The 24,785-nt window shown below is 38.1% G+C and overlaps 3 protein-coding genes across 3 annotated transcripts; 2 read left to right on the top strand and 1 right to left on the bottom strand.

Moving 5' to 3' along the window:
- Positions 1-75: 75 nt before the first annotated feature.
- ugt5e1 (UDP glucuronosyltransferase 5 family, polypeptide E1) lies at positions 76-3,273 on the top strand. The gene is made up of 2 exons (XM_088930732.1): positions 76-517; positions 1,381-3,273. Exons 1-2 carry the CDS (start codon positions 462-464, stop codon positions 2,975-2,977), a joined length of 1,653 nt encoding a protein of 550 aa, XP_088786858.1. The 5' UTR covers positions 76-461; the 3' UTR covers positions 2,978-3,273.
- On the top strand, positions 88-9,312 carry cfap126 (cilia and flagella associated protein 126). Its single transcript, XM_088931190.1, has 6 exons — positions 88-149; positions 3,922-4,002; positions 4,558-4,620; positions 5,951-6,028; positions 6,558-6,737; positions 8,089-9,312. Exons 2-6 carry the CDS (start codon positions 3,976-3,978, stop codon positions 8,263-8,265), a joined length of 525 nt encoding a protein of 174 aa, XP_088787316.1. The 5' UTR covers positions 88-149; positions 3,922-3,975; the 3' UTR covers positions 8,266-9,312.
- Positions 9,313-9,391: 79 nt separating this feature from the next.
- On the bottom strand, positions 9,392-24,386 carry dedd (death effector domain containing). Its single transcript, XM_088930943.1, has 5 exons — positions 23,922-24,386; positions 18,253-18,930; positions 16,448-16,552; positions 15,329-15,466; positions 9,392-13,895 (listed from the first exon to the last, which is right to left on the bottom strand). Exons 2-5 carry the CDS (start codon positions 18,839-18,841, stop codon positions 13,504-13,506), a joined length of 1,224 nt encoding a protein of 407 aa, XP_088787069.1. The 5' UTR covers positions 18,842-18,930; positions 23,922-24,386; the 3' UTR covers positions 9,392-13,503.
- Between the last annotated feature and the right edge of the window lie 399 nt (positions 24,387-24,785).

Below are 24,785 nucleotides of genomic sequence, written 5' to 3'. Positions count from 1 at the left end.
ACAGATTTGGATAACCTCGTTTTAAAGTTCCTGCGCGGCCGAAAGAGGGAAAATAGTCCTGGCGGTGTAGTAGCATATTAACCTGGATATTATTTTACAAGACTTCCATCATTTTGGGTATTACACAGTTGACACAGACACATATACAGGTATAATGATAATATTTTTCTTCTGAGGAATTTCTTTCCAACAATTGAACATACATATTTGAAATGTGAGGATTCCACAAATTCTGCCTGGAGACCTTAAACAGTATGAGCCAGGGCTTTGGGGAATTTCAGAACAGAGAGCACTTGCTACAGCTAATCCTCTTTGCTGCTGCAGAATAAAGGAAGTGGTAGAAAAAAGGGTGAAAGTTCATTTACTACATTTACTGTGCTCAGCTTAAAGTGCTCCACTCTTTGTCAACTGCTTGATTTAGATTAGAAAATATTCCTCAAATTGGAGCAGGGTGTTCTGTGATGACTGTGTTTCTCAAGAATAAGTCCCTTTTGCACCAAGGAACTACTGAAACCAGGTACAGTGCTGTTTCTGTTTTTTTCAAACTGCTTTTTAAACTTTTTAAATTGATTATAAGTAGAGGAAAAGTATGGTTTTGGTATTTGTATTTTATTCTAACAATAATTAAATATCAATGCTATGTTAATCATAATAATGTCAAAATTATACGGAAAACATTTTTTGTGATTGTGTATGCAATGTTAGATTGATTTAGTTAAACATTCAGTAAAGCCTGAAAGCCATGTACAGTATTCCTACAGAACAAAACAAAAATACAACAATTACATTCAGACCAGTTACATTTTAGTGTTTTTTAAGTGTTTTTTTTATTTTGTTTTTTAAGAACAAAACCCATTTAAATAGAATGTGAATGGTTGCAGCTGAAATTGATTTTACACAGATTTGAAAGCATAATACTTCACCAACATGCAATGAAAAACTTTTAATTGTTAACTATGACAGTCAGTTCAAATCTCAAAGTCCACAGACCTCTATGTTTTCCAATTATTTTTAATGACTTGGTTTTGAGATATATTGGAAGAAAAACAGAGCATTAATAGAATAGGTAGTTTATAAAATTGGGTACTTAAAAAAAAATCTGTGCTATGCCCCACATACGGCTTAGGTCAGACTTATGTTTTCTTAAAAAACATTTGAGTGTTTTTCTTCCGTGACAGTTCAGTGATATGTAATAACTGAGTAAAATCATTTGAATAGAACGGCAGTTACAGTAGCTCCTGTCTTGAAGGGCCACACAATTTTTTTGTTTTAATCTCATTTGCGTTTTGAAATTCCTCTTTAAACTACCATTTTAATCAGCTGCTTTAATAATCTTTAACAAATGAAGAGTTAAAAATATCCCTGTCTTATTTATTTTAGACTACAAATGCTGCTATCTCCAGCTGTCACCTTCACCCTCCTCACTCTGTTTGTGCCAGGCTGTTTAAGTGGTAGGATTCTGGTGTTCCCTGTGGATGGCAGCCATTGGGTAAACATGAACATCCTCCTCTTGGGCCTATATGAACGTGGCCATAACCTGACTGTGATACGGTCCTCCACAAGCTGGTACATTTCAGAGAAGGCACCCCACTACACTTCCATCACCGTCCCACTAAATGAAGTCTTGAACTTGGAAAGTCACGACTACATGTCTTCGTTTCTACGGAGGAACATTGAGATTCGCCGAGGAGAAGGTTCTCCTCTTGCTTTCATTGCCCTGCAGAGAGAAATCATTTCCTTGCTCAACGATGCACACAGGATGACCGCACAAATGGTCCTCACCATGTTTGAAGACAAACACCTTATGAAGCGACTCCAGCAAGCTCAGTTTGACCTAGTCTTGACCGATCCTGGTTTTGGTGGAGGAGTCCTTGTGAGTTACTTTCTACGGTTGCCTTTGGTCTTTAATGTCCGCTGGATCACAAATGGGGACGGTCACTTCGCCATTGCCCCATCCCCTCTGTCCTATGTTCCTACAATTGGCTCCCGAATGTCAGATAAAATGGGCATCATCCAAAGAGCCAAGAACATTCTCCACTATGGCATAGGCCTCTACATTGATCATTTCGTGACCCGACCTCATTACCAGGTTGTATGTGATCGCTACTTTGGCCATGATGTTAACATCTACTCACTCATTCAGGGGGCAGACCTATGGCTAATGAGAGTGGACTTTGTCTTTGAGTTCCCGCGTCCCACCATGCCCAATGTCATTTACATGGGAGGCTTCCAATGCCAGCCCTCTAAACCCCTGCCCCCAGATCTGAATGATTTTGTTGAGAGCTCAGGAGAACATGGAGCGATTATCATGTCACTGGGAACACTGGTCAATGGCCTTCCAGCTGAGCTGACTGAGAAAATAGCTTCTGCCTTCGCCCAGCTTCCTCAGAAAGTCATCTGGAGACACCTAGGGGAGAGACCTTCTACCCTTGGTAATAACACCTTACTGGTCAAATGGATGCCGCAGAATGACCTCTTAGGGCACCCTAAAACCAGAGTCTTTGTGGCTCATGGGGGCACCAATGGTATATATGAGGCCATCTACCATGGGGTGCCAATAGTTGGCATCCCTCTGATCTTTGACCAGTTTGATAACATGGTTCGTCTGGAGGCCAGAGGGGTGGCAAAGGTTTTGGAAGTCACGACCCTGGAGACTGCTGACATGCTTCAGGCTCTTCGGGAAGTCTTGGAGGACCCTTCCTACCGGCTGAACATGCAGAGGATGTCCAGACTTCATCGGGACCAGCCCGTGAAGCCTTTAGATCATGCCTTCTTCTGGATTGAATACATCATGAGGAACAAGGGGGCAGGACACCTGCGCACAGAGTCCTATAAGATGCCTTGGTATTCTTACCATTGCCTGGATGTGGCTGTGGTCTCGCTCACTTTTCTGTTGGCCATCCTGGGCACCATGATAGCTTTTTGCAGATGTCTTTGCTGTGGGAAATGCAAGAAACAAAAATTCAAGATGGACTGACTTTAAACATTAGACATTATACACTACTGTATACAGTACATAGTAGCATACCTCACAGTGCCCTTTTTTGATTTACATTTGTATTTAACCTTGAGAAACAACTGTAACCGTAGAAGCATAGATTACATTACTTCAGTGCTGTTGACATTGTTTTGCTTATCACTGAAGCCGATTATGAATATGCCAACAGGTTAATTGTAAAATCTAGTCTAGCCCCAAAACCTGAATGAAACATATAATTTGTTTTCAAATGGATAAATGTTATGTAGATTTTTTAAATTAAATCCTCAATTTGAATTTTGACTACTTTCGTATACTTTTTATGCAGAAAAGTTTTTTTTTGAAGAAATGCAAAGTATTGTCTGTTTGCAATCAATAGCTTCCAATATGGGTGCTGTACTGTCTGTGCAAAGTTATGTCTAATTGGCAAAGATTTTTTTTTTACCTTGGTAGCAGCAATGCGCCTCCATACATTAAGAAAGAGCAAAAAATATGCATGGTTTGTCACATACAAAATATTTTTATTTATATTTGCTATTAAGAAGACGGATGAAAGTTAAGTTTTCACTTACCAAAATCAGAGAGTTTATTTTAAATATTTAAGCTTCTTAAAGTTGAAATCTCAAAAAGAGTACTTTTTGAAACCTCATTCTGTCTCTAGTAGTGTATTTGTGGAATCCAGTGTAGTTTCCCGAGTTGCAGCATACAGCCAACCACATTTTAGCTTGACATGATTTATTATATTTTATACACTGTACAAAGAAACAATGTTAATTTCATGCTCTAAAGCAGTTTAAAATACATAAAAAAAACTCTGCTTTTAAATTCTTGTGCGAATGAAAAATTTTTATTTTAATATTTTTGAGTTTTTTAACCTGGATTTTGGCATTTAAAAAAATGAAATACAAAATTCAATATCCATGTACTGTACTTACGCTACACAGGCTGTGAAAAGCGGTTGCCAAGAAACGCTTGTAAACAAAAACGGAGGCATAAAGATGGCGTCGAGCTTCACAGCTAACCAGGTAAGAATACTCAGAATCTATATTTTCTGCAAGCTTTAATTCATGATTTAATTACCTTGTCTGTTGTCGTCACATTTTGTGTCACCTTGACAGCCAAACGCAGTGTTACGTTTCCAGAAAAAAAGAAGGGGAACTCCACGGGGAAGCGTGTCTTTCTTGATAGTAACGTTACACTATGAAATGCATAGTGAAGAGTAATCACCGAAGTCATTAATAAGTAACCCTCTCAACACATTGTAAAGTGATAAGATGTCATTTCTTGTTACATTTGCAGCAATAGAGACAGTCTTCAGACATTCTTTATAAAATAATTTAAACGAAAGGATAGATCTATAGGAGTAGGCGCTTATTCTTTTAAAGTTTGAGGTTTAGCATTTTTTTAAACGTGAAAATCATACATTACCATTGATAGTAACAATATGAGGTTAATAATGGAATAATGAAAGAGAGAAAGAAAAAAACAACGTTTCTTTCAGTAGTGAAGAAAATATATACTGGCAGTGGCAGATTTACTAGTTTTAAAATGACGACGATGCACTATCTTTGATTTTCTAGTACGAAGACGCTTTCAAATCCCAAAAGCTTCAGAGCTGGACCATACCCAAACAGTTCAAAGAGGTATGAGATGTTAGTGTGTCGTAATGTAATGTTTAGCCACATGTTTCTTTTGTACTGTAGCTACATTTGTAGCTAGATTTTACTGCAGGCTGTTCTACCCAAAATAGGCCAATATCAGGTATATCGTAATAAACCTAATTGCTTTTAGGTTTTCATGTCTGTTCACCCTTAAGAAATTTTACAATGGTGAATCTCCCTGGTTATTTTGTACTTTTGCTCTGCGTGTTGTACCATTCTACCAAGCTTTTGGAGTGCTATGATGATTCCATGACTTGTGTACTAAACTTCTAGCACTAGAATTCTGGGACAACTTCATTGAGGGATACAGGGTCTTAAACACATACTGTGCATCACTTTCAGGTCTTAAGCAAGTGATTGTTTTAAGTCAGTTGTAATAAATTTTAGGGCTGCGTATCTCAAAGTATTTGCTACAGTAAGACATAGTGTTTTTGTATTTTTAACAAGAAAACATGTTATTCAGCACAAGGGTAATATACTGTACATCATTTAACATCATTTTTGCAATACTAAAAATGTTACATTAGTCATCTTCATCTTCAATTTCTGAACCTACAGTGTATACTGTTGGTGCAATCATGATTCTACCCTCTTAATGGCAGTTTCTGTAAGTTACATTAAAAGTCAAATGTTTATTGTAATTTCAAAATTTTGTCTTTTGCAAACCCTACCCAGCAACGTTATGTCTATAGGTCCCAGGCTAATGGAACAGTTAGCTTTCCTATCAAATTTAACATCCTTAAATACAATTTTTGCAACTTTTGTACATTAGATTAAGATGTTAATGCCACTTTAGTCCTATATTCTGTATGAACCTATATTGCACGTTAAGTTAGTATTATACATTTCAATATCTGTTCCTTCAGGTTACATTGATAGTACCAATTTCAAATCCAACCTGACTTAACCCTGAAATATTCTCAATTAAACTGTTTAAAACATCATTAAATCCCCCGAACACACAAAATATTTATGTTAATGTTATTATTTAGCCTTGAACAAACCCCAAACTGTAAAAAATATAAGTTGATCTTAAATGTGAATCACAAGCATTGTGGAAAAGTACACCTACATAGTACTAATATTTAACATTCTACATTGTAACGCAGGCATAACCAAAGCAGGTCACAATGGAAATCAGATCACAAAGATCAATACCTCCATTGTCATTGTCCATTGTGCCTGTGACAAAAGTGAGTGACTGAAAATAGGGACTAAACTCACCTCTTTAAGGTGGAGAGGTAAAGTCAAGATACTGTAGGTACTGTAACAAATGTGTGTGCTCTACTTTCCTCTGTTATGGTTTCTGCAGAGGCCCTCTACATTGGATGGACACACTCAATTCATCGTCAATGACCGCGGTCACCTCCTGCACGGATTAAAATCCAAGGTTGGGTCTTCTTCCTTCACTTCCAACCTGGCCTTTGTTCAATTAAAAGTATTGGACTGTTTTTGGTTTTCTTTGACCCCTTTCCCAGTTTGAGAATAAAATCAAGCAAAGAAAACATTTCTTTGCATATCTTATCTAGTACATACTATCTTTTTTGTTCATTGTGTTCTGGGAAGAAGCCATGATGTATCACATTTTTACACCAACTAAAAGCTATAAATACAGTAACAAAGAATATACAGTACATTATGGCAAATCATAGTTAAATTATCATTATTCTTTGAGTGCAAACCTCTCTGATTTATGACTTATTTTTCTAGTTATTGGTGTTAAAAATGTATTGACAGGCATTAAAATGTAAGTTATGAGTATTGGGAAGAGTTATATTTCAGAGTCTCACAGTTCTGCTCCAATACTTCTTTGGTGAAAGCATTTCCACTTAATGTTTAAATCCTGATCTCTATGATACAGATCTGATAAAGACGCTGGAGTTATATTTGTGAAAGCCTCTGATATTTTTTCTGTACAGAAGCAGACAGCATGGGGCTCATATGTGGGAACTTGGGATCTGCCTCGCCGCATCTCTCCAGTTTACATCAATTACACTGCCAGGTCAGAAGAGGGCGTTGCAAAACTTAGAACCTGGGTAGAAAGGAATTCTTTCAGCACCAACAGCAGAGCCGAGAAAGAAAAAATGAACAAAGACCCGGTAAGAGCATTGAATCCCTCTGCACCAATACACAGAGCTAAAATAAACAATTGCTTGGATTTCACAAGCATTTAAGGCAAAGTTTTCCGAACCTGGTTTGGGGAGTCATCGAGAGTCCAAGCGTTTGGAAACTCATGGTACGTAAATAAACCCCACAATCAAATTCAGGTCTCAGAACTTTTTCTTTTATAAACTTCGCCCTTCCCCCTTTAGAATCACTAGTTTTTCAGCTGTTGATTAACTTGACTTGAGTGTTTTCACTCTTGTGTGGGCATGAGAGGGATAAAGATCTTGTACGGTTAACTCAGAAACCTGCACTATTGCAACACTATATGGGTGATGTGTAGGCAAGGGAAGTTGAGGATAGCCTGGTCCACTCACTTCAGCCAACAGTGCGTGACTGCTTTGGGAATCCTATCCATAGCTGATTGTGTCAAAGTAGCATTTTCTGCAGTGCTGAATGAGTTTCTTAACTACAAGCCAATTATGACTTTGTTTAAACACATTATAAAGTGGTGTTGATTTTAAATAAAACTTTGATGGTTGGAACAAATGGAGTTAGGACACAACTAGTTGAAACAATAGTTCCAGCCATTTTGTTGATGCACTGAACTTGTTTTACTCTGTTTTTCTGCTTATGTTCTTTATTTGCCTTGCTAACAATTCTACCCCAAGTAGCTTCTAGGAAGACACTTCCAGGCAGGGCATGGCCACTGTAAAGCAGCCTGCAGCAGTAAATTCAGAGAGGTATTAAAAACACAACAAAGGAATATTGGATCCAGTACGGCCTCAAAATACAATTTCAAGTACTAGTCTTTTTCTGATCCACAAAGCCTTTTCAGAATACATTCTTTCCAAGTAATAAGTAGAATGAAATACAATATAAACCAGAGATAGTTCACTGCTGACCGTGTCCACTGGTTTTCATGCTACTCTCAATGACTTGCTTTGAATCAATTCCCAGTTGATTCATTGTTGTTTTAAGAACAAGCAACCTCTAGGAGTTATGAGAATAAACATTAGAGCTTTTCACAATGCTGAGAACAGAACCATCTGAAAATTCCACTTTGTGAAAAGTCAATAATTCTGCAGAAAATATGTAGCTCATATGCAACTAATGAGCCAGAAAAATACAAAATTGCACCTTTTAAAGTGAGTCCAACTGCAGACAGTTCAAATGCTTTAAAGAGGAAGATCAATTTATTGATTGCAATGTCATTTCTAATTATTCTAGGCAATTTCAACACAGAATAATTGAATTTAAAATAGCCTTACAGCTGATTATGACCAATGTCCGAAGACCCAATCCAGCTTTATTAATTGTAAGTTACTGGGTGTTATCTCCGTTTAGCAAACTCCAATTAACCAAAAAGAAATACAGCAGCCTGAAGCCTCACCGAGACCTCCGAGTCTTGAAGAAGCACCTGCCACATCCCGACCTGCAACCCAGGAGAAGACGGACTCTCCTCAACGGGAGGCTTCACTTCTGCCACCAACTGCAGAGAAGCCCACATCTGAAGCAAACTGAGCAAGGGGTGGGGGGACTTCTAAAACTTCATAAAGTAATCAATTGTGCATCATAAAGTAATCAATCACGTCTGCTGCATTTTGTGACATTTTGGAGTTAGGAGGTTTGGAGTTCAAAATTCACAAAAATTTAAAAAGGTTAAGTAAAAGTGTACTTCTACTCAAGGTCTGTTGTGCTCATATGTTTTATAATATGAAAGTGAGGTAAACCAAATTCTATAGTTTGCTCAAGGAAGAAAAGTTTAAAGGTGAGCTACTAAAAACAATAACAATATACTGTACTTATTTTTTAGCTTAGCAGAACCTAGTTTCTCTGCGTGTAGTATTACTGTATGCTGATGTCTTTCAAAGGTCAATAATTTTATTTTCATTCACTGTTTATATTGTTTTAGATGGACATCAATAATTAACATAATTATTACAGCAATTCCAAGGATTCACATGGTATACAACTGCTTACAGGAACCATATATGCCAGTTCAAGTGATCAATCTTTCCTTGTAACACTTTTAAAAGCACTGATTGCTTGCGTTCCTAATCTAGTTTCTCTTATTCAGTTTAGCTGCTGTTCCCAATGAATGAAATAATCTACTGTAACTCAAAGTGAAGATAGAGAGCATGTATTATATGGATTATGGATGTATAATGACCAATGTTGAGTAATCTGCTCACCTACTGTAAGTGCAAAATTCTCCTGAGCTGAACTCAGTTTTGAGTAGGAAGTGTTTCAGATTCCACAGCTAAATGGCTTTCAGTAGTAATTAATGCCAAAAAGGGAAAGCTTCCTGAAAAGCTGAAATAAAATTAAAATAAAATTCTGATCCATACTCCGTACAGTTAAAGTGAACAATGGAAAAACCACACAACTAGTAATTCAGCAGAGGATGAAAAAACTACCAGTGCCAGTTAGTGGCCACAGTCGTGAGTACATACACAATTTTAGCATGTGATTCCATCATGTTTGTTATATTTTCTAGAAGTACTGTTGCAACTTCTTTAAACGCCTTTAAGACTTTTAAAAAAAATACAGATCCCCCTTGAAGAAAAATGTTTTACATGTTCATTTTAATTTGTGTGTCCTTCCTCATTTGTAGCTGAACCAATACAAGCATAGACTTCTGGGCTAGTTTTATTTTGCGATTTTATTATATCACAAGCTATACATAAAGGAAAGCAGGGTGCTCTGGCTCACTGGCCAGGGGGTTGACAGTTTGATGAGGTTTTCTCATTGGTGTTTTTACCTAGAGGATATATCAAACATCAAGTCTTTTTTTTCTTTACATCTTAGGATAACTGCTGCAACCAGACAGAAGGAGCCTTCACACCATTTTCAGTATAATTTTGTGAAATTCTCAACTCCAATCATACAAAGTCTTTAAAGAGAAGTGTCCCAGGCATACATTACAACAAAACTGATCGCGGTCTGTCCCTGTACATTCTTTCATGTCACTGCAATGCTTTGCTGTTCAATTACAGATCAGACTGAGGACAGTCTTTTGACTTCAGGTTCTTTCAAGGCAGCATTACATGGTAAAAAGATGGTTTAAAGTTAAATGTACTGGGTATCATATTTATATTACTTTTGCAGGTCTTTGAAACTATTAAGCAAAGGGGTTGGACTTTCAATTCATGAAAGCAAGGACTGTAGATAACAGAAGCAGAACATTTTAATGATTTTGTCCAAAAAGAATTTTGCTTTAAAATATCCTATTTCAACAGCTGGCCCAGGTATTCAACTCCACACTCTTAAAGTAAAAATACTATAGGTCCATTTTCCTAGTTCAGGCCATTCAAGGTTCTCCATCTATGTCTACATCAAAATGTGTGACAGGAGCAATCCATCACATTTAAACAAACTTAAAACGCCTTATTCAAGACATATTAATATAACAGTCTGTAAATAAGATTGGCTGGACAACTCCCTCTTGTAATAACAAAAGTTAAGAGAATTCATAAAAATTAAAAAGCTCCCTACTAGCTTTTGAATTTCTTCTGGAGGCTTTACACAATTGTGGATAAAGGTATACACCTCCATACACACGCTTTGTAAATATAGGTGCCCACTGTTAATACATTGTAGTTTTTATTGTCCTTACTGGTTTATTTAGTAGGATTAGAATTCGCCAATGATACTGGCATTCTGTAGTGTGCAAACATCTGTCCACGGCTACAGTGTCAAGATATAACAGGGTTCTTCATGTGCTGAAACCAGGTCCTACAATATCAATGTACAGTGAGCACCACCATCTCTATCCCACATAGCTGAGTCTTTAAAAAAAGATAAAAAATGCAACTCATAGTGAATCTGCATGAACTGCTCAATACAAGCCTTACCTAACCTAAGGTCTAGGAAATAGAATGCCGTGAACATATGCTGTACTGAAAGGTGTTACAAATGCAACAAGAGAATACTGGAACCAATAGCCTTTGTGTTTTTAATGCCTTAGTATACGGTGTATATATACACACACATAAAATGTTAATTCTTTGTGTTGAGAAGACATGTTTCTCAATTTGGTCGTTGTACATATCAGATAGTTCCATTTAAAGGAAATGAGTTTTGAAACACGAAGTTAAAAGCATAATGCTCTTCGTAATCATCCAATATGCAAGTTGCGTTACTGGACTCCCACTTTTGCTCTTTGTTCATGCTCTGATCACAGAGATTCTGCACGATGTGTGGCATTCATTTGAAATGAATGACCCATTGATCAATTTAGAAACCATAGCTCATTTCTAAAGGGGATTTTATGACACTATTCTGCAAAACTACTGAAATAAGGCACAGTCTGACCATAGCTCTGATGTTTAAAAATATCCACAATTAGAATTACATGGGGTGCAGCTGTTCTTTGAAAGGATTTAGCACTAATAAAAAAGCATATTTAACAATTTCAAGATATAACACTATACAGTTCTTTTTACAGGCATTAATACATGCTCTTTCTACCTGATTCACATGTAATAAAAAATAATGTTTACTTATGTTGGAAGTTTCACCTTATTAAAATAAATTAAGTACCATCTTTAGTAGTGACCTAAACTTTAAAATGGACAAAACAGAGCTGCTGTACACTCATGAACTCTATTTCACAAATTACAACAAAGCTTCTTTTGAAGTCAAACCAAAACATTCTATAATTTAAAACCATACAAAAACGTTTTCAGTGCAGAAATTAAATAAAAATTCCAATGAAGCACAAAGGCCAAAATCTTAATCTGCACCACTGTTAACTACCCCAGTCAAAATGTATGCAAATTATAACAGTGCACATGGGTAGCACAATGCCTAGGGGGTCCATTTAAACAACAACTGCAGAGATGAATGTCACCAACTCAATCACCATAAGCAAGAAGCAGTTTTCTCAAGACTACAAGCTATTGAGAACAAGACAGTGTACAGTTATTCCTCATACACATCGCGCTATGTGCTTTAATACAAACACCTATTCTATTTGAAAGGGATAAAGGAACATGTGCAAAAGAAACATTGATCTCTGGAGTGCAATGAAGCACACAGAACAGGACTCACCAGAATCTACTAAAGGATGCCTCTGGCCAGCTACATTCAAGCAAATTGGAGAAACCTTCAAGTTCTCCAAGAGGTTGTCAGCCATCATTCAGATTAAGGATGCAAAACCTTACCATCTTCATGTGTATAATGTAATTGATAAAGAAAAAAAGAAAATCTGATTCCTTGTTAACTGACGTAACCAGTTAATGCATGTAGTCATGAACAGCATAAAGAGAATATAAAAGGACACCTCTGAATATGATTCTGCTCCATTTCCTTATTTTGACTGACATTCTCTGCTTTACAACCAATCAGCTGTACAAACAGGACTAAACTGAACAATCTTTAATAAAGCTGAGAAAGATTTCAACAAACAGGAGGGGGGTTTGCCTTCTTTAGAAGGAACTCACAATGATACTATCATATACAAATTTGCTGTATGATCCGATACTTTCACTACAAGCTCAGATAGTAACAGCTCCATGAAACACTCCAAAACTGTCAAACAACTGTACATGGGACACAAACTCATCTTTAAAGGCTTACAAACAAGAGGTAACTTTCCAACAACTTCAGTTTTCAAAAGACATTTAAAATCTGTCAAAAATAACCCACACATTAGATTATATAAGGTTAATGCTACAAATAATAAGATTAATTCAAAGAAAGCACTTAAGCTGTAGCAAAGATTACCTTATTTAACTTTTTCTAGAAAACCTCCATATCCCTAGATTATGGAATAGCAGAGGAATCTGTGTGTTTTCTGGCTTGTCTTAGAATTTGTTTTTTTATAAATGAATATTTTCATCACTTCTTACTTATGCTAGAATATCAATACCATGTTTCCTTTATTAAACTATTCATTTACAAAGTATTACCATGTAGCATTGAGTTATGGTGGGTTGGATGGCCATACAGAAAAACGTTTACTTGTAACAACGGAATGGCCACACTACAATAGCTTGCCTGAGCTCAAAGGTGTAATTTTCAGGTTCTGCAGACCAATGCATACAATGTAAGATTTTTTGCAATTAATTATTCACAATCCAAGAACAAGAGCAAAAGGCTTACTTTATTCTAAAGCAGTAACATCCATTCCTGCTTCTGAAGGACTTGTGAATTTCTTGGGACCTGAGCTCTACATGACCAGACTGAATCATAGCCCGAGTTGAGTCCAGATATTTTTTCCATCATGGATTTTACGATACCTAGCAAACATGCAAGGCTGTGATTACTCAAGACATGTGCGTATTACTGTTATAAACTTTAAAGGAGGTCAACTGAATTTGAGGTATGTGGGGAAACAAGAGGTAAGCACAGGTTATATGCCCCACCCTGCATGTACTGTATTTCATGCATCAGACTAATGTATAGCTTTACAAGATTTACACAGTTGGAAAAGTGTAGATCCTACTGAAAGGACTTCTAAAGTTAATAGACATGAGAGCTCAGTCTTCAGTAATATTCTAGTTCTATTCACACCACTGCAAAATGTATTGTTCCGTTTAATTCCTTGTAAATGCCTTACATGTTGTCTGAACACCTTAAATAAAAGTATGTTGAAAGTTACCTCCCGTTACGTCAAAATCCCTCTCAAAGAACTCCAGTCTGTCTTGGTCATCCACCAACTCTCACACACACTCGCGCGCACTCACACACACACAGAGCGGTTCTGTAAATGTTATTTATATATGTACACCCAAGGGAATTCTGGTTGACTGTCTCCTAGGAGGCTTCTCTTGCTCCAGTGCCCCCTATGATCAGGTTGCGTAGTAGTTTCCGTCGGCCTGCTTGGTAGTCCTCCTCGTCTACATTGACAAGCAGTTTGATGGCTTCATGGCCTACAGCCTGCTTCAGGGAGTCGGTGATGAAGACACCCTTGAGGGCCTCCAGCAGTGAGCCATTGATGTAATCCCTCCAGAAGGCATCCAGGTACGTTAGTTCCGAGAACTTGATGTCGCAGATGATGGAGCCCAAGTCCCGGGACTTGAGGATTGTATTGGCCTGGTTGAACCTCTCAAACTGGCGCTCCAGGGCCTCCTGCTTGTTGGAAAAGACATTGCCCTGGAGGGCTGACTCATGTTGGCAGTACTCGGCACGCACTCGCAGTCTGATGTCTGGAAGAAGTTAGAAGTGAGAGATAATTTACATTCTTAAACCTTTAAAGAATTCCCAGTAAACAGAAAAGTGTAGCTGAATCATCCTCTCTGCTTATAATTTCATTATATTCCATTTTGAAAAGGTACAATTTATCAATTTCCTAAACTTTCTGTTAAAATTAAATGTATGCTGTTGTGGAGGATTAAATCTTACCATGACAAAGATCATTTACTGAAAATGACAGTGTAGAAATGGGTTTTCACCCATGCTGATATACCACCACACAAAACCACTCCCAGCTAAGCCCAATAAATGATATACAGGCAGTGCGTTTCACCTATATTGACATTTAAGTGATGAGATTTGCCATATAAACTATCTGGGTAGAAAGTTTCCATTGCCCAAAACTTCCAATGCCACATTAAAATAGAAGACATTTTGACAGTGCTCTCTGTAAATTATTTTAATTTGCTTGGTTCATCTTAGAGTGTTCACAAGCAAATATAGATCAGCAATATATCCAGCAAAAAAGCATTAAGTAGGACACACATCAATTGTACAAAATAGGCTTAACATGCCAATAGTTGTCAGAAAATGACAAACTATGGCATCTAGTTTATTAGCTGTATTGAAGGAATAGTTGAAGTGGTAGCATTGCAATATGATGTTTTAGATTGGGTCTGATGAACAGCACTGCAATAGCAGAAAAGTGAGTAGTTAGCCAAGAACTATGCTGATCAATTTAAAATAAATACAGATAAAAAATGTGTTCCATGCTTCAATCAAGCACAAAAAAGTTAACATGGCCTGTTGGTATTCTTTGATGCATGCAGTTGGTCGAATGAATGCATTATTTAAGATATGTCATTAACCAGATGTTTTCAGGATTCACTGAGAAGTGCTAGATAACTGGGTGAGCACTGTCAAGGTTGACTTCAGTATCCAGGGTGTCTGGTTTGCCTTCTTGCTCAAAGTTCCCTGCAGTTACTTAGGCACCTGTGACAGCATGATATTGGTGATAATCTGTTATCCCTGTGATTGTCTCGTTCCGCAATTCATGTTCATGGCATGCAATATGACTGACAAAAATAAATGATGTTGTATTAGATTTTATTCTTATCCTGGAAAACAGCAAGATCTCCTAGTTTTCCTTATATCTAAATCCTCTCTTACTGATTTAGTTAATCCAATATGTATGCAATTGGTCAAGCTGACTAATATCACATAAAGACCTTACTAAATGGCAGTACCAGACACATTAGATCATTCCACAATAATCGTATGGAGAACCTCCTGGTGATATGTTTTAAACTTAAAGTTCATGCTAACCTGACGTAATTAGGCCACACTCCTGATTCAATTAAGCCACTGAGAGCAACGGTGAAAAAGAATCCAGAGGACGCACTGGCTGTAAAGGACCAGAAACGAGTATCACTAGGTGATATCTTACCACAGGTCTGCTTTTCCCTACAATCTGTGGCACTGTGAGCTCTCTTCCTCTTCCTGCTGGGGGCACTAGAGGTGGGTTTCCCTCTGCCTGAGCACACCTGAGGGCCTGTTGGGGAGCAGCAGATGAGTGGTTGTGTGCCTAAAAAAACCCAAAAAGGTAACATGGGATTTATTTTACTTTGAGCTGCTGTTCTTTAAGTCTGCAAAGGAACAAGTAAAGGTTTATTCCATCCTGAAAAGAGAAGAAAGGAAATGCAACGTTTCGGCGGTGGAGCCTTCTTCGGGTGTTCTTTAAGTCTGTCTCCCTAAAATGTTGCGTCATTTCATAAATGGCTTATAAGTTCCTCATTAAATCCAAGAATTAGTGCTAAACATACACCTAAAGAACACCATTCAGAGGCTAATGTCACTCTTTGTAATATGGATAGTAATATAAAAAAGCACAGACACCATTCGTTAGCATTTTCTTTATAACAAGACTTTATCATGATGTGAAGTAATATTTATAAGGATAGAAATACCCAATAGGGGGATCATGCAAAGTCTCTTTTAAGTTCTCAATTGAGAAGTTCAGCTTGAAAATGAGATAAAGGTTTATAAGCAGCATATAAAGGCTGATTGCTGTGAAAAGCTTCAGTAAGGTCTCACCTGAGATCCACTGCTACACAAGACACACAAAAACACAGATGTTTTTGATTATGAAAAAAAAATTCTCAATATGGAATAAGTAATTGTAGTAACATTAAGAAAGAAGTAACCCTTAGCAGACATGCAAATAAACTGGTAACAACATTTATTTTCACAATAGATTTTTGATGATATTCACCATGTCTGGAAACTTTTCCTTTATGAGATGAACTAGCCCTTTTATAATACTTGCAGCAACCACAATGGTAAGTATAAAAATGTTGGTTCTTCGGATTTTGTGGTAGGCAAACATTTCCCTTTACAAAATACACAGGATAAACTTATCAGATTTTCATTGCATATCAGAAAAAAGAGTAAAGAATTCATCTTTGTTTTCTTTAGGTGATTTTGGGTGGTCTGATATTTACTCACGGTCTTACTGTGGTGGATCACTCCTAACAAGAATCACTGGACGTTTTTAGGTGCTGCTTACCCGTCCTTCGCTGAGATGGAGCCCCCCTGTTCTCTCCAGCACTTCTGGGTGAAACGTAGCGTACCGACGTCTCCTCCAGGTACTTATCCACTGGATCGGGACACACTGCAAACATTCAGAAACGCACAGAAAATTCAGGCCAAATAAGAGCTGCAGCATGTGAACAGTGTGTTACTGTATAAGCTAAACAATGGCATCTCATGCAGATTTAAGAAGAAAAGCAGAGTGGCTCTGTGCAAATTTATATTTCACAACCACAGGAAATTCTATTAGTTATTAAAACAAAAACAAATTCTTCCTATACATCTCATAAGGGAAAATAATTATTTGTAAATCATTTTTAAGAGACATACTAAAAATGGTTGGGTTTAGAAAGTTGAGGTAAACTTAAGTTATCTGAACTGTCTGATTCACTATCTTTCTGTTTTGTAAAAGATAGATGTAAATATTGGAACATTAGCAATGTTAAAACAACGGAATTTATTTCCCTTTTGCGAATTAACCACAGTATATCCATTTGCAGAGCTACATTTGATTTGCTGCTAACACATTATGGTGGAAGGTTTTTAAACACTCTGTACTCTGTACATGAGAAGAAAAACAACAGAACAGATACCAGCAAGATATGGACATGCACTTCCATGCCAATAAGATTCTTGGCTTGGGAATCAACTTACAGGAGAATACACACTGCTGGAAAACATTTAATATTCATAAAGCCAAAACACAGAACAAAATAAACACCAAAAACAATACAATGACACAAAATTGTGATAGAAGCCATGTAAAGACACCTTTCATCTATATGTACAATCATTTGTACCAACGTCATTGACGTGCAGTGTCCACTGACATAATGAAAGGTTTGTGTGTAAACCATACCACTGGGCTCTGAACAACAACACATGGCAAAAACACTACTGGCATTAAATAAGTATGTGGATATATATGCACCCATCCTTTGGTTTAAACATTTTCACCATCACAGTTGTCTGTGAGTCTCATGAAGAGATTTTCGCAAAATTAACAAAGGTGTGTCCTTGGTAGCCAAACAAAAGACACCATCCTTATACTGTGTCCTCCTAAAACAGTTTCTCAGTGCGTCTGCTTCAGATATTTTCAACTTGTCTGTTTATCTTGGTAATTATTGTACTAGGATAAATAGGGTAATTATCATAACCAATAGTGTTCTTAATTAGACGAGTCTACGCTCTGTTAGGTTAAAATATGTATTGGGTGATTTTTTTAGAATGAAGGGATGAATGGGAAGGTTTTACATGTCAGTAATGAGAAATGTATTTCACATTTACTGTATGTACTTTCACAAATACAAGCGAATTACAAGAAATAAATTAATTTTGTAAAACGAGTTGGGCATATATAAACTAGAACAAGTAAAATAGATGAAAAAAACTAACTTTACCGTCATATTATATGATTTTTGGTGGGGGCTCAGAAATACACATATCAGAACAATGTAAATTTTGTGAAGGTTTATTTTGGAGCACAATCACAAGTGGATCTGTACCACGTATGGCAAGTATGAATAATCTTACATCATGGAATATTTCAGTTTAAATTTTAAATGGTCAGTGCTTATGCACATTTTGAAAATTATGCACACTTTATACAAGTATTAAGACTTACTGTTGGGTAACAGGATTCGTAATAAAAACAGCTTTACTATCAAGCAATGCAAAATCTCATCACTGGTTCAAGATGTTTTCCAGAAACGTTTAACTTTCAAAGCTGTATCCCACCCAATGGTGTCGTTCACAAGAGCGTATAGAGAGACACAGACTCACCAGTCTGTCTTTTCCTTAGCGTGACGTAGGGAAGCAGGTCGTGCCTGGTAATAATCCTCAGGAGCTGCAGAACATGTCTGAAATTAGTCTCGTCGCACCTCCCCTGCCGCTCCAGGGCTAGGAAGAAGTCTCGACCGTTGCGGATGCCTCCGCGCTCGTATTCGTCAATTACATCCACAAAGAGGAAGGACAGTACTCGGACATCGCGGTGTGTGAGCTGGGCTCCCACAATGTCGAACATCCTATGCAGAGAGTACAGACCATAGGCACTGTCCACTGCCTCCTCAGGCCAGGGTTCAAACCTGCCAGTCTGTGCTCTCCGAGATGATGGCCCGCGTCCACTGCCAGGTGTGGAGGTTGACGCCACACCCCCCATGGCAGAAACTCTGGAGCTGGAGCTATAGGACGTGTGAGAGTCTGATGGACCGCGGGCGTGGCTGTGAGATCTGCCTGGGTTGGTGGTGAGGTTCCTGGTGATCAGCAAGTGCGGAGAATGGTTAGTGTTGTGCTGGTTTTGATTGTTAGGCGGTTGCGAGGTCATCACTTTGGGTGGAGCTGGACGCCGTAAGAGCGCGTTTCCTTTTAGCATGCAGAGTGGCCTAATCGATCACTGCTGGCAGCCACTCAGATTTCTTCATTTACTCTCCTTCCTCGTTCTTCTGGTTTCCAATGGGGTCTCTGAAAGACAGGATAAGGGAATTTTTAATATCTTCCAATTAATGACTATACAGCAATTCTTCTCTCCTAAAGCAAGGTAATTTGAAATCCAGAGAAATTTAGGTGGGTCTGACTGCTTTTTCTTTAAGGGAATAAAGTTTACATTTTCAGGCCTATACGTTAAGATATATGCTTTGTATTTATTTTGGGGAAATTGAGAAAGGAAATCGGATGAAGGAAATGTGACCTGTGTCACTCTTTTTCAACACCATGTTGAAACCATTCCCAGAAATTATGTGACTAGTAGTCCACGTGGCATTTTAGATAGGACAGCCAAGGCATTCCATAGCCATGCTCTTTCCTGCATTTTACAGCCCCTTTCTCACTGGCAATCCAACCCCAGATTGTGGTGACCTGGGTTAAAATGACTGCCATATGGAAGCATTATCTGGGTCAGAGCAGGGGTGATCCTTGTTCCATGTGCAGGTGCATGTGCCTAATGTGACCAGGGTCCAGCAAGACAAGAAGCTGACTGTTTCTTGTGAGCCAAGAAGATGAAAACCCCTAGTACAAATTTTTACATAGCTCAAAACTCTCAACAGGAAAACTGCATTTTCACTTTTGGGGGTAACAATTTTATTCCCAATTTATGTTTTAAAGGATTTGATACCAGGTGTGTAAATTAAAATAGAAAATGCAAATGAGAAAACAATCCATGCCACCTTTTACATTTTAATTCCATGTACTTTTTTCAACATATTAAAAACTTTAGACATCAAAATCAAATATAAAACTATTGTTACAGCTTTAGGTGATGGAGAAGTTTCTCTTAGATTTTAGATCAAGTTTGTGACATGTGGAAGAGTAAACACTTCTAACTTCAAAGCAGAGAGGATGTTTGCTGAGGTCTGGAGGGTCCCTGGAGCAGAAACAATTGTTAAATTTACCTTAGTATACCTTGGTAAGTTGCAGGTTAATGATTGTCAAGGAGCAGTACAGAAACACACAATATAAGATCACATTAACCGCACATAGAAAAACGCAAGCAGAGAAGAGAGAGGAGTTCGGGCTTGAAGTTTGCGCCAGGCGAGAGCCCCTACTTCATGATCATCCAAACCAAATCTGACTACAGCTCGGTATTTGAACCTGGTTAGAGAGAGCGTGCTATTCTGTGTTTTTAGGGAACTTGGGTTTCCTGCGTAAGATACCTCAGTTAGAAACGTCTTTCCTGTTTAGGGTGCATTTTTATAGATAGGAATATTGGCTCCTATTTATTTATTCTGTGGCATCAGGGGTGCAGAGAGAGAGATTTAAATGCAGGTTGCATTGTATTTAGTTAGAAGGCAGCTGATCTCTTATGTGGCCTCTGTAGGCATTAAGAGTTCAATGCTTAGTAGCAGTCTGGTGTTTTCTGAATCTTAGACCTCTGAAACGCCTTGTTTGTAAATACTGTACATAGAGTAACTTGTGTGTTGTATGTCTTGTTGTGTGGAGTGTAGTTTGTGTATTGGCACTGTAATAAATATTTGTTAAAGCAAGTGTGCCTGAATTATTACTCCTCTCAACAACACTGTGCCAGAGAACAAAAAAATTACATGCCTTTAATTATACCAACTGCTCAGGTATATTGCTGGAAATCACTTACAAGTTGGGGGTAAAGAATAATTATTTCACTTATTGACTAAACCGCTCGGTCAATTCGTGACTTTCACCATTCTTGTAACCCCCCATTTGTAACAATATTTATTCGTTCGGGGCTGAAGTATTAAAATTCCTTATATAGCCCAGTATTTCCATTTTGATATTAAACACTGTCACATATTTTTAAGATAAAACACAATCAGTAATTTTGTTGGAAGTATTTCATACAAGACTGGCTAACCATCTCATACAGCAGAAAGAAATCTAAATCTTTTGCATGCTATCTTAATTTCCAATGTAAATTAAACACTGTGAAAGATGAAGTGCTGTAGAAAATGCATAGCACTTCTGATTGACATGTACAGAGGCCATTCAGTAGAAAGTTCAGGTCATAATCTTTATGACAAATTGTTTCCAAAGGTGTAGAACACGCAGATTGATCATACTTGTATAAAATGTAATGTGAGATTACGCACCACAACCTAGGCAGACTTGTATATAGGTAGAGCATCCTAATGTAAACATCTTAAAACAGAGAGCAACTCCCACTAAACAGGAACAGAGCTGCATCACAGCTCCATAACAGTTAGATAAATTGATTGCATGCAAACAGTCAAAAAACAAGACAGACCCATACAAATGTTTCCTTTCCAGTCACAATGCAGCAGGAGACAGTGTGATGTGCCATGTAACAGTGAGAATTTTGTTCTCTTCAAAGATGAATCACAGGTCGACCGGGTATGGAGATCAACTGTGACTGTAAATAATTTCCAACTGAAAAAAACACACTGCGAAATAAGGTGGAACTGATCTAACATACAGAAGTGACACTGGCCATCTACTCCTTTACATAAGGAACAGGTAAAGGTTTATTCCCTGCTGAAAGGTAAAAAAAAAGAAAAGTTTCAACTTTGGAGCCTTCTTTTGGTGTGAGGGAGAGAGGGAAAGCAGCAAATAAATAAGGTAAAGGAGAACATAAAGCAGGTGAGAAAGAGGGTCCAAAGAGGGAGAACAGGAGGAGAGGTGTGGAAAGCCACTTCATATGAATTGAGAGAATTAGAAGGAGATGAGTCTGTCTTTGTGAGAAGAGGGAAGCCAAGATTCAAGCTGTAGGACAATTATGGTTTTGGATGTCTTTCTGCAATAGAAGTTCTGAAACCCCTCTTTGAGGACTCAGACGGAGAGATCAGTGCTCATGGTCATTAGAGGTGAAATAGGGAACTATCGTTTTGGAGAGATTTTTGATCCTCATAGCTCTGACATGTTTCCTGAACTGGGCTGTCAGTCTTCTTCCTGTCTCACCAATTTAAATGGCTATACACACCTACTTAAACGTATCTATTTACATAAGGTACTGCAACTGCTAAAAAGGTAACATCCATCCAAGCAATTTCTAACCTAAGCTAAGCAGGTCTGAGCCTGGTCAGTACCTGGATGGGAGACCTCCTGGGAAAAACTAAGGTTGCTGCTGGAAGAGGTGTTAGTGGGGCCAGCAGGGGGCAATCACCCTGCAGTCCATGTGGGTCCTAATGCCCCAGTATAGTGATGGGGACACTATACTGTAAACAGGCGCCGTCCTTCAGATGAGATGTAAAGCCGAGGTCCTGACTCTCTGTGGTCATTAAAAATCCCAGGGTGTTTCTCGAAAAGAGTAGGGGTGTAACCCTGGCATCCTGGCCAAATTTCTTATTGGCCCTTACCAATCATGGCCTCCTAATAATCCCCATCTATGAACTGGCTTCATTACTCTGTTCTCCTCCCCACTGATAGCTGGTGTGTGGTGAGTGTTCTGGCGCACTATGGCTGCCGTCGCATCATCCAGGTGGGGCTGCACATTGGTGGTGGTGGAGGGGAGTCCAGAAAAGCGCTATATAAGTGTAAGCAATTATTATTATACTGGCAAGACAACAGGTGTGAGGCAGGAGTGTAGTAGAGGAGTTTATTGCCATAGGTACTAGTACACTGTACCTTCTTATTCGTGCTGAATATGAATTATGTCTCTTGGTACACGGTACAACAGACAACACCACACAATGCAGACAGTACATTAAAAACATAATAAATAATAACAATATGAAAAATGAATGCTGTGGGACAATAAATATGTAGTAGTGTGAAAAAAACCTGGCAGACCATGCAAAAAGTGCAAAGTGCAGATGTGAATACACAATGGAAAGAATGCTGGTCCATCACAGGGCAGACACAGACTCGCAATGTCTCCGGGCTGTGGGAGGAAACCAGAGAACCTGGCAAGAACCTCAGGTCTGGAATTGAACCCAGGGCCAGTCACTGTTGATCAATCACCCAAACCCAGCCTGTTTTTATCTCATTCTTCGGTACAGAGGAATTGCCATGAATTATAGGCCTGAATTCTGAAATTAGCATCACACCATCCTAGAAGCATTTCACAGCTGGCTGCTGCCTGGTGATGAGCATGAATCCTACAGATCCTACAGAACGACCCAGCTCCTTTTCTCAGACTAGGAAGATGCATGACATACTGGTGCTTCTGGTGGAGTACAAAACAGTGGCAACCAAGACAGGTTCCATTTGTCATTCAATTTTTTAGTCTCTTTTTTGGTTTGATTATAATTAGAAAATTAAAATTCACACCGTGTACGATGACACAGAGTCAAGCAATGTAATTATCTACCTCTGTCAAGCGGAAGTCACGTTTTTCGTTAATAGTGCTTATATTTCATGTATATCCTATTCATGTATACAGTAACATTAGCTGCATTAACACGTCTTAATTCTGTGTAAGACAACAGTATACTTATAACAGTACAGTATTAACAGTCCAGTTTACGCATAAATGACGCCACTACATGTATGTTTAATATACGCCATGATGTTTAGATTCATACTGCATGTGTTTCCTATGACGAAAAATCCGAACACGGCACTTCGTTAAACGGCATAAACCCCGACCTGCCCAAATGCTCAACCACCTCACTTCCCTGGAGACGATGTACTAGCTGACTCTTTTAACGTATGACCCGAGGAACAGGTCGGGTCTCCCCCGTTCAGTCGTGATGCAAGAGTCGTGTGCACATTACAGTCCAGGATAATTCTACCCCCATTACCAAATCAAGCTCACGAGAGACCTTCCCCCCTGATCTGTCGAAATATCCGACTTCCATTCTCAGCCACTGCCAACAAAACAATCGAATGTAAATGATTCTAAGAAAAGTCGCTATAATGCACATACTGCGAAAGGGGTAGACGCCAAAGCTTTTGAACACATAACGACATTCCACTGTACACAACACACTGTATGGCTCGTTATAGCCCTTAAATCTATAAAACCTGACACGAAAGCCATGACAACTACAACAGAATAAGAAATATACATTTAAATATAAACTTACCTGTACATTTATTTGACGTGCAGGTATATTTTAACCTAGAAAATCTCAAAGACACGAATGTAGAATAATTCTGGGCGTTTGAAACGATACACCTTTCTTCAGTCGTTAATTGAAACTTACATGTCGCAAAAAGCCAAACAAAAACAAAAATATAATCATATTTACTGCCCAGATTGACCTGTATTTGCTGAGCCAAGTCGAAAACAAAACAGCTAAAGAAACGTTCTGTTTACTTTTAAAATATTTCTCCGCGTTGTTTTTATGTTGTGTTGGGTTATTCCGATAGAAAAAAATCACAGTCCTGTCTCAGTTTCACTTATTTCCTTCATTTACAATTATACCTTGCGTTTTTTCCTTACTTATAAAACGATTTGATCCTTTTCTGAAAAGCTTTTCAAATATTTTACAGTTTTTTCAGTGTTATTTTCTTCCTCCTCCAACTAAAACCCAAAAGAGACAGCCATCTTTGCTCCACGGCTAAAATGAAGGAACATCCGGGACATCATCCAATTGAGGGCAACATCCGGGCAACGTTGTCAGCTACAAAACCTCAAGACAGACCGTCGTCATCTTAGCTGCTGGTGTGTGGAGCATGAGGATGGAAGGTCCGGGAACGTTTTGGTTAATTTGAATTTTAAAATGAGAATTTCGAAGTAATTGTTTTTAAAGCACCTTTAGAAGTATTCCTGAACATCTCAGCGATTGTATTAATAATAATATGAATACTAGAAATACTTGATTATTAACGTTTTTTAATTAAAAATATTCCGGAAAATAATGCTTCATAGAATATATGTATGCAATTTTTGCTTTTGTGTCGAAAACATTAAGTAATACTCAATATCTCGGCAGAAGAACTTCAAA

This window comes from Atractosteus spatula, chromosome 2, assembly GCF_055471065.1.
Source record: "Atractosteus spatula isolate fAtrSpa1 chromosome 2, fAtrSpa1.hap1, whole genome shotgun sequence".
Classification (NCBI taxonomy): Eukaryota; Metazoa; Chordata; class Actinopteri; order Semionotiformes; family Lepisosteidae; genus Atractosteus; species Atractosteus spatula.
Note: the sequence above shows the minus strand (reverse complement) of the source record. Positions and strands in the feature narration are given on the sequence as shown.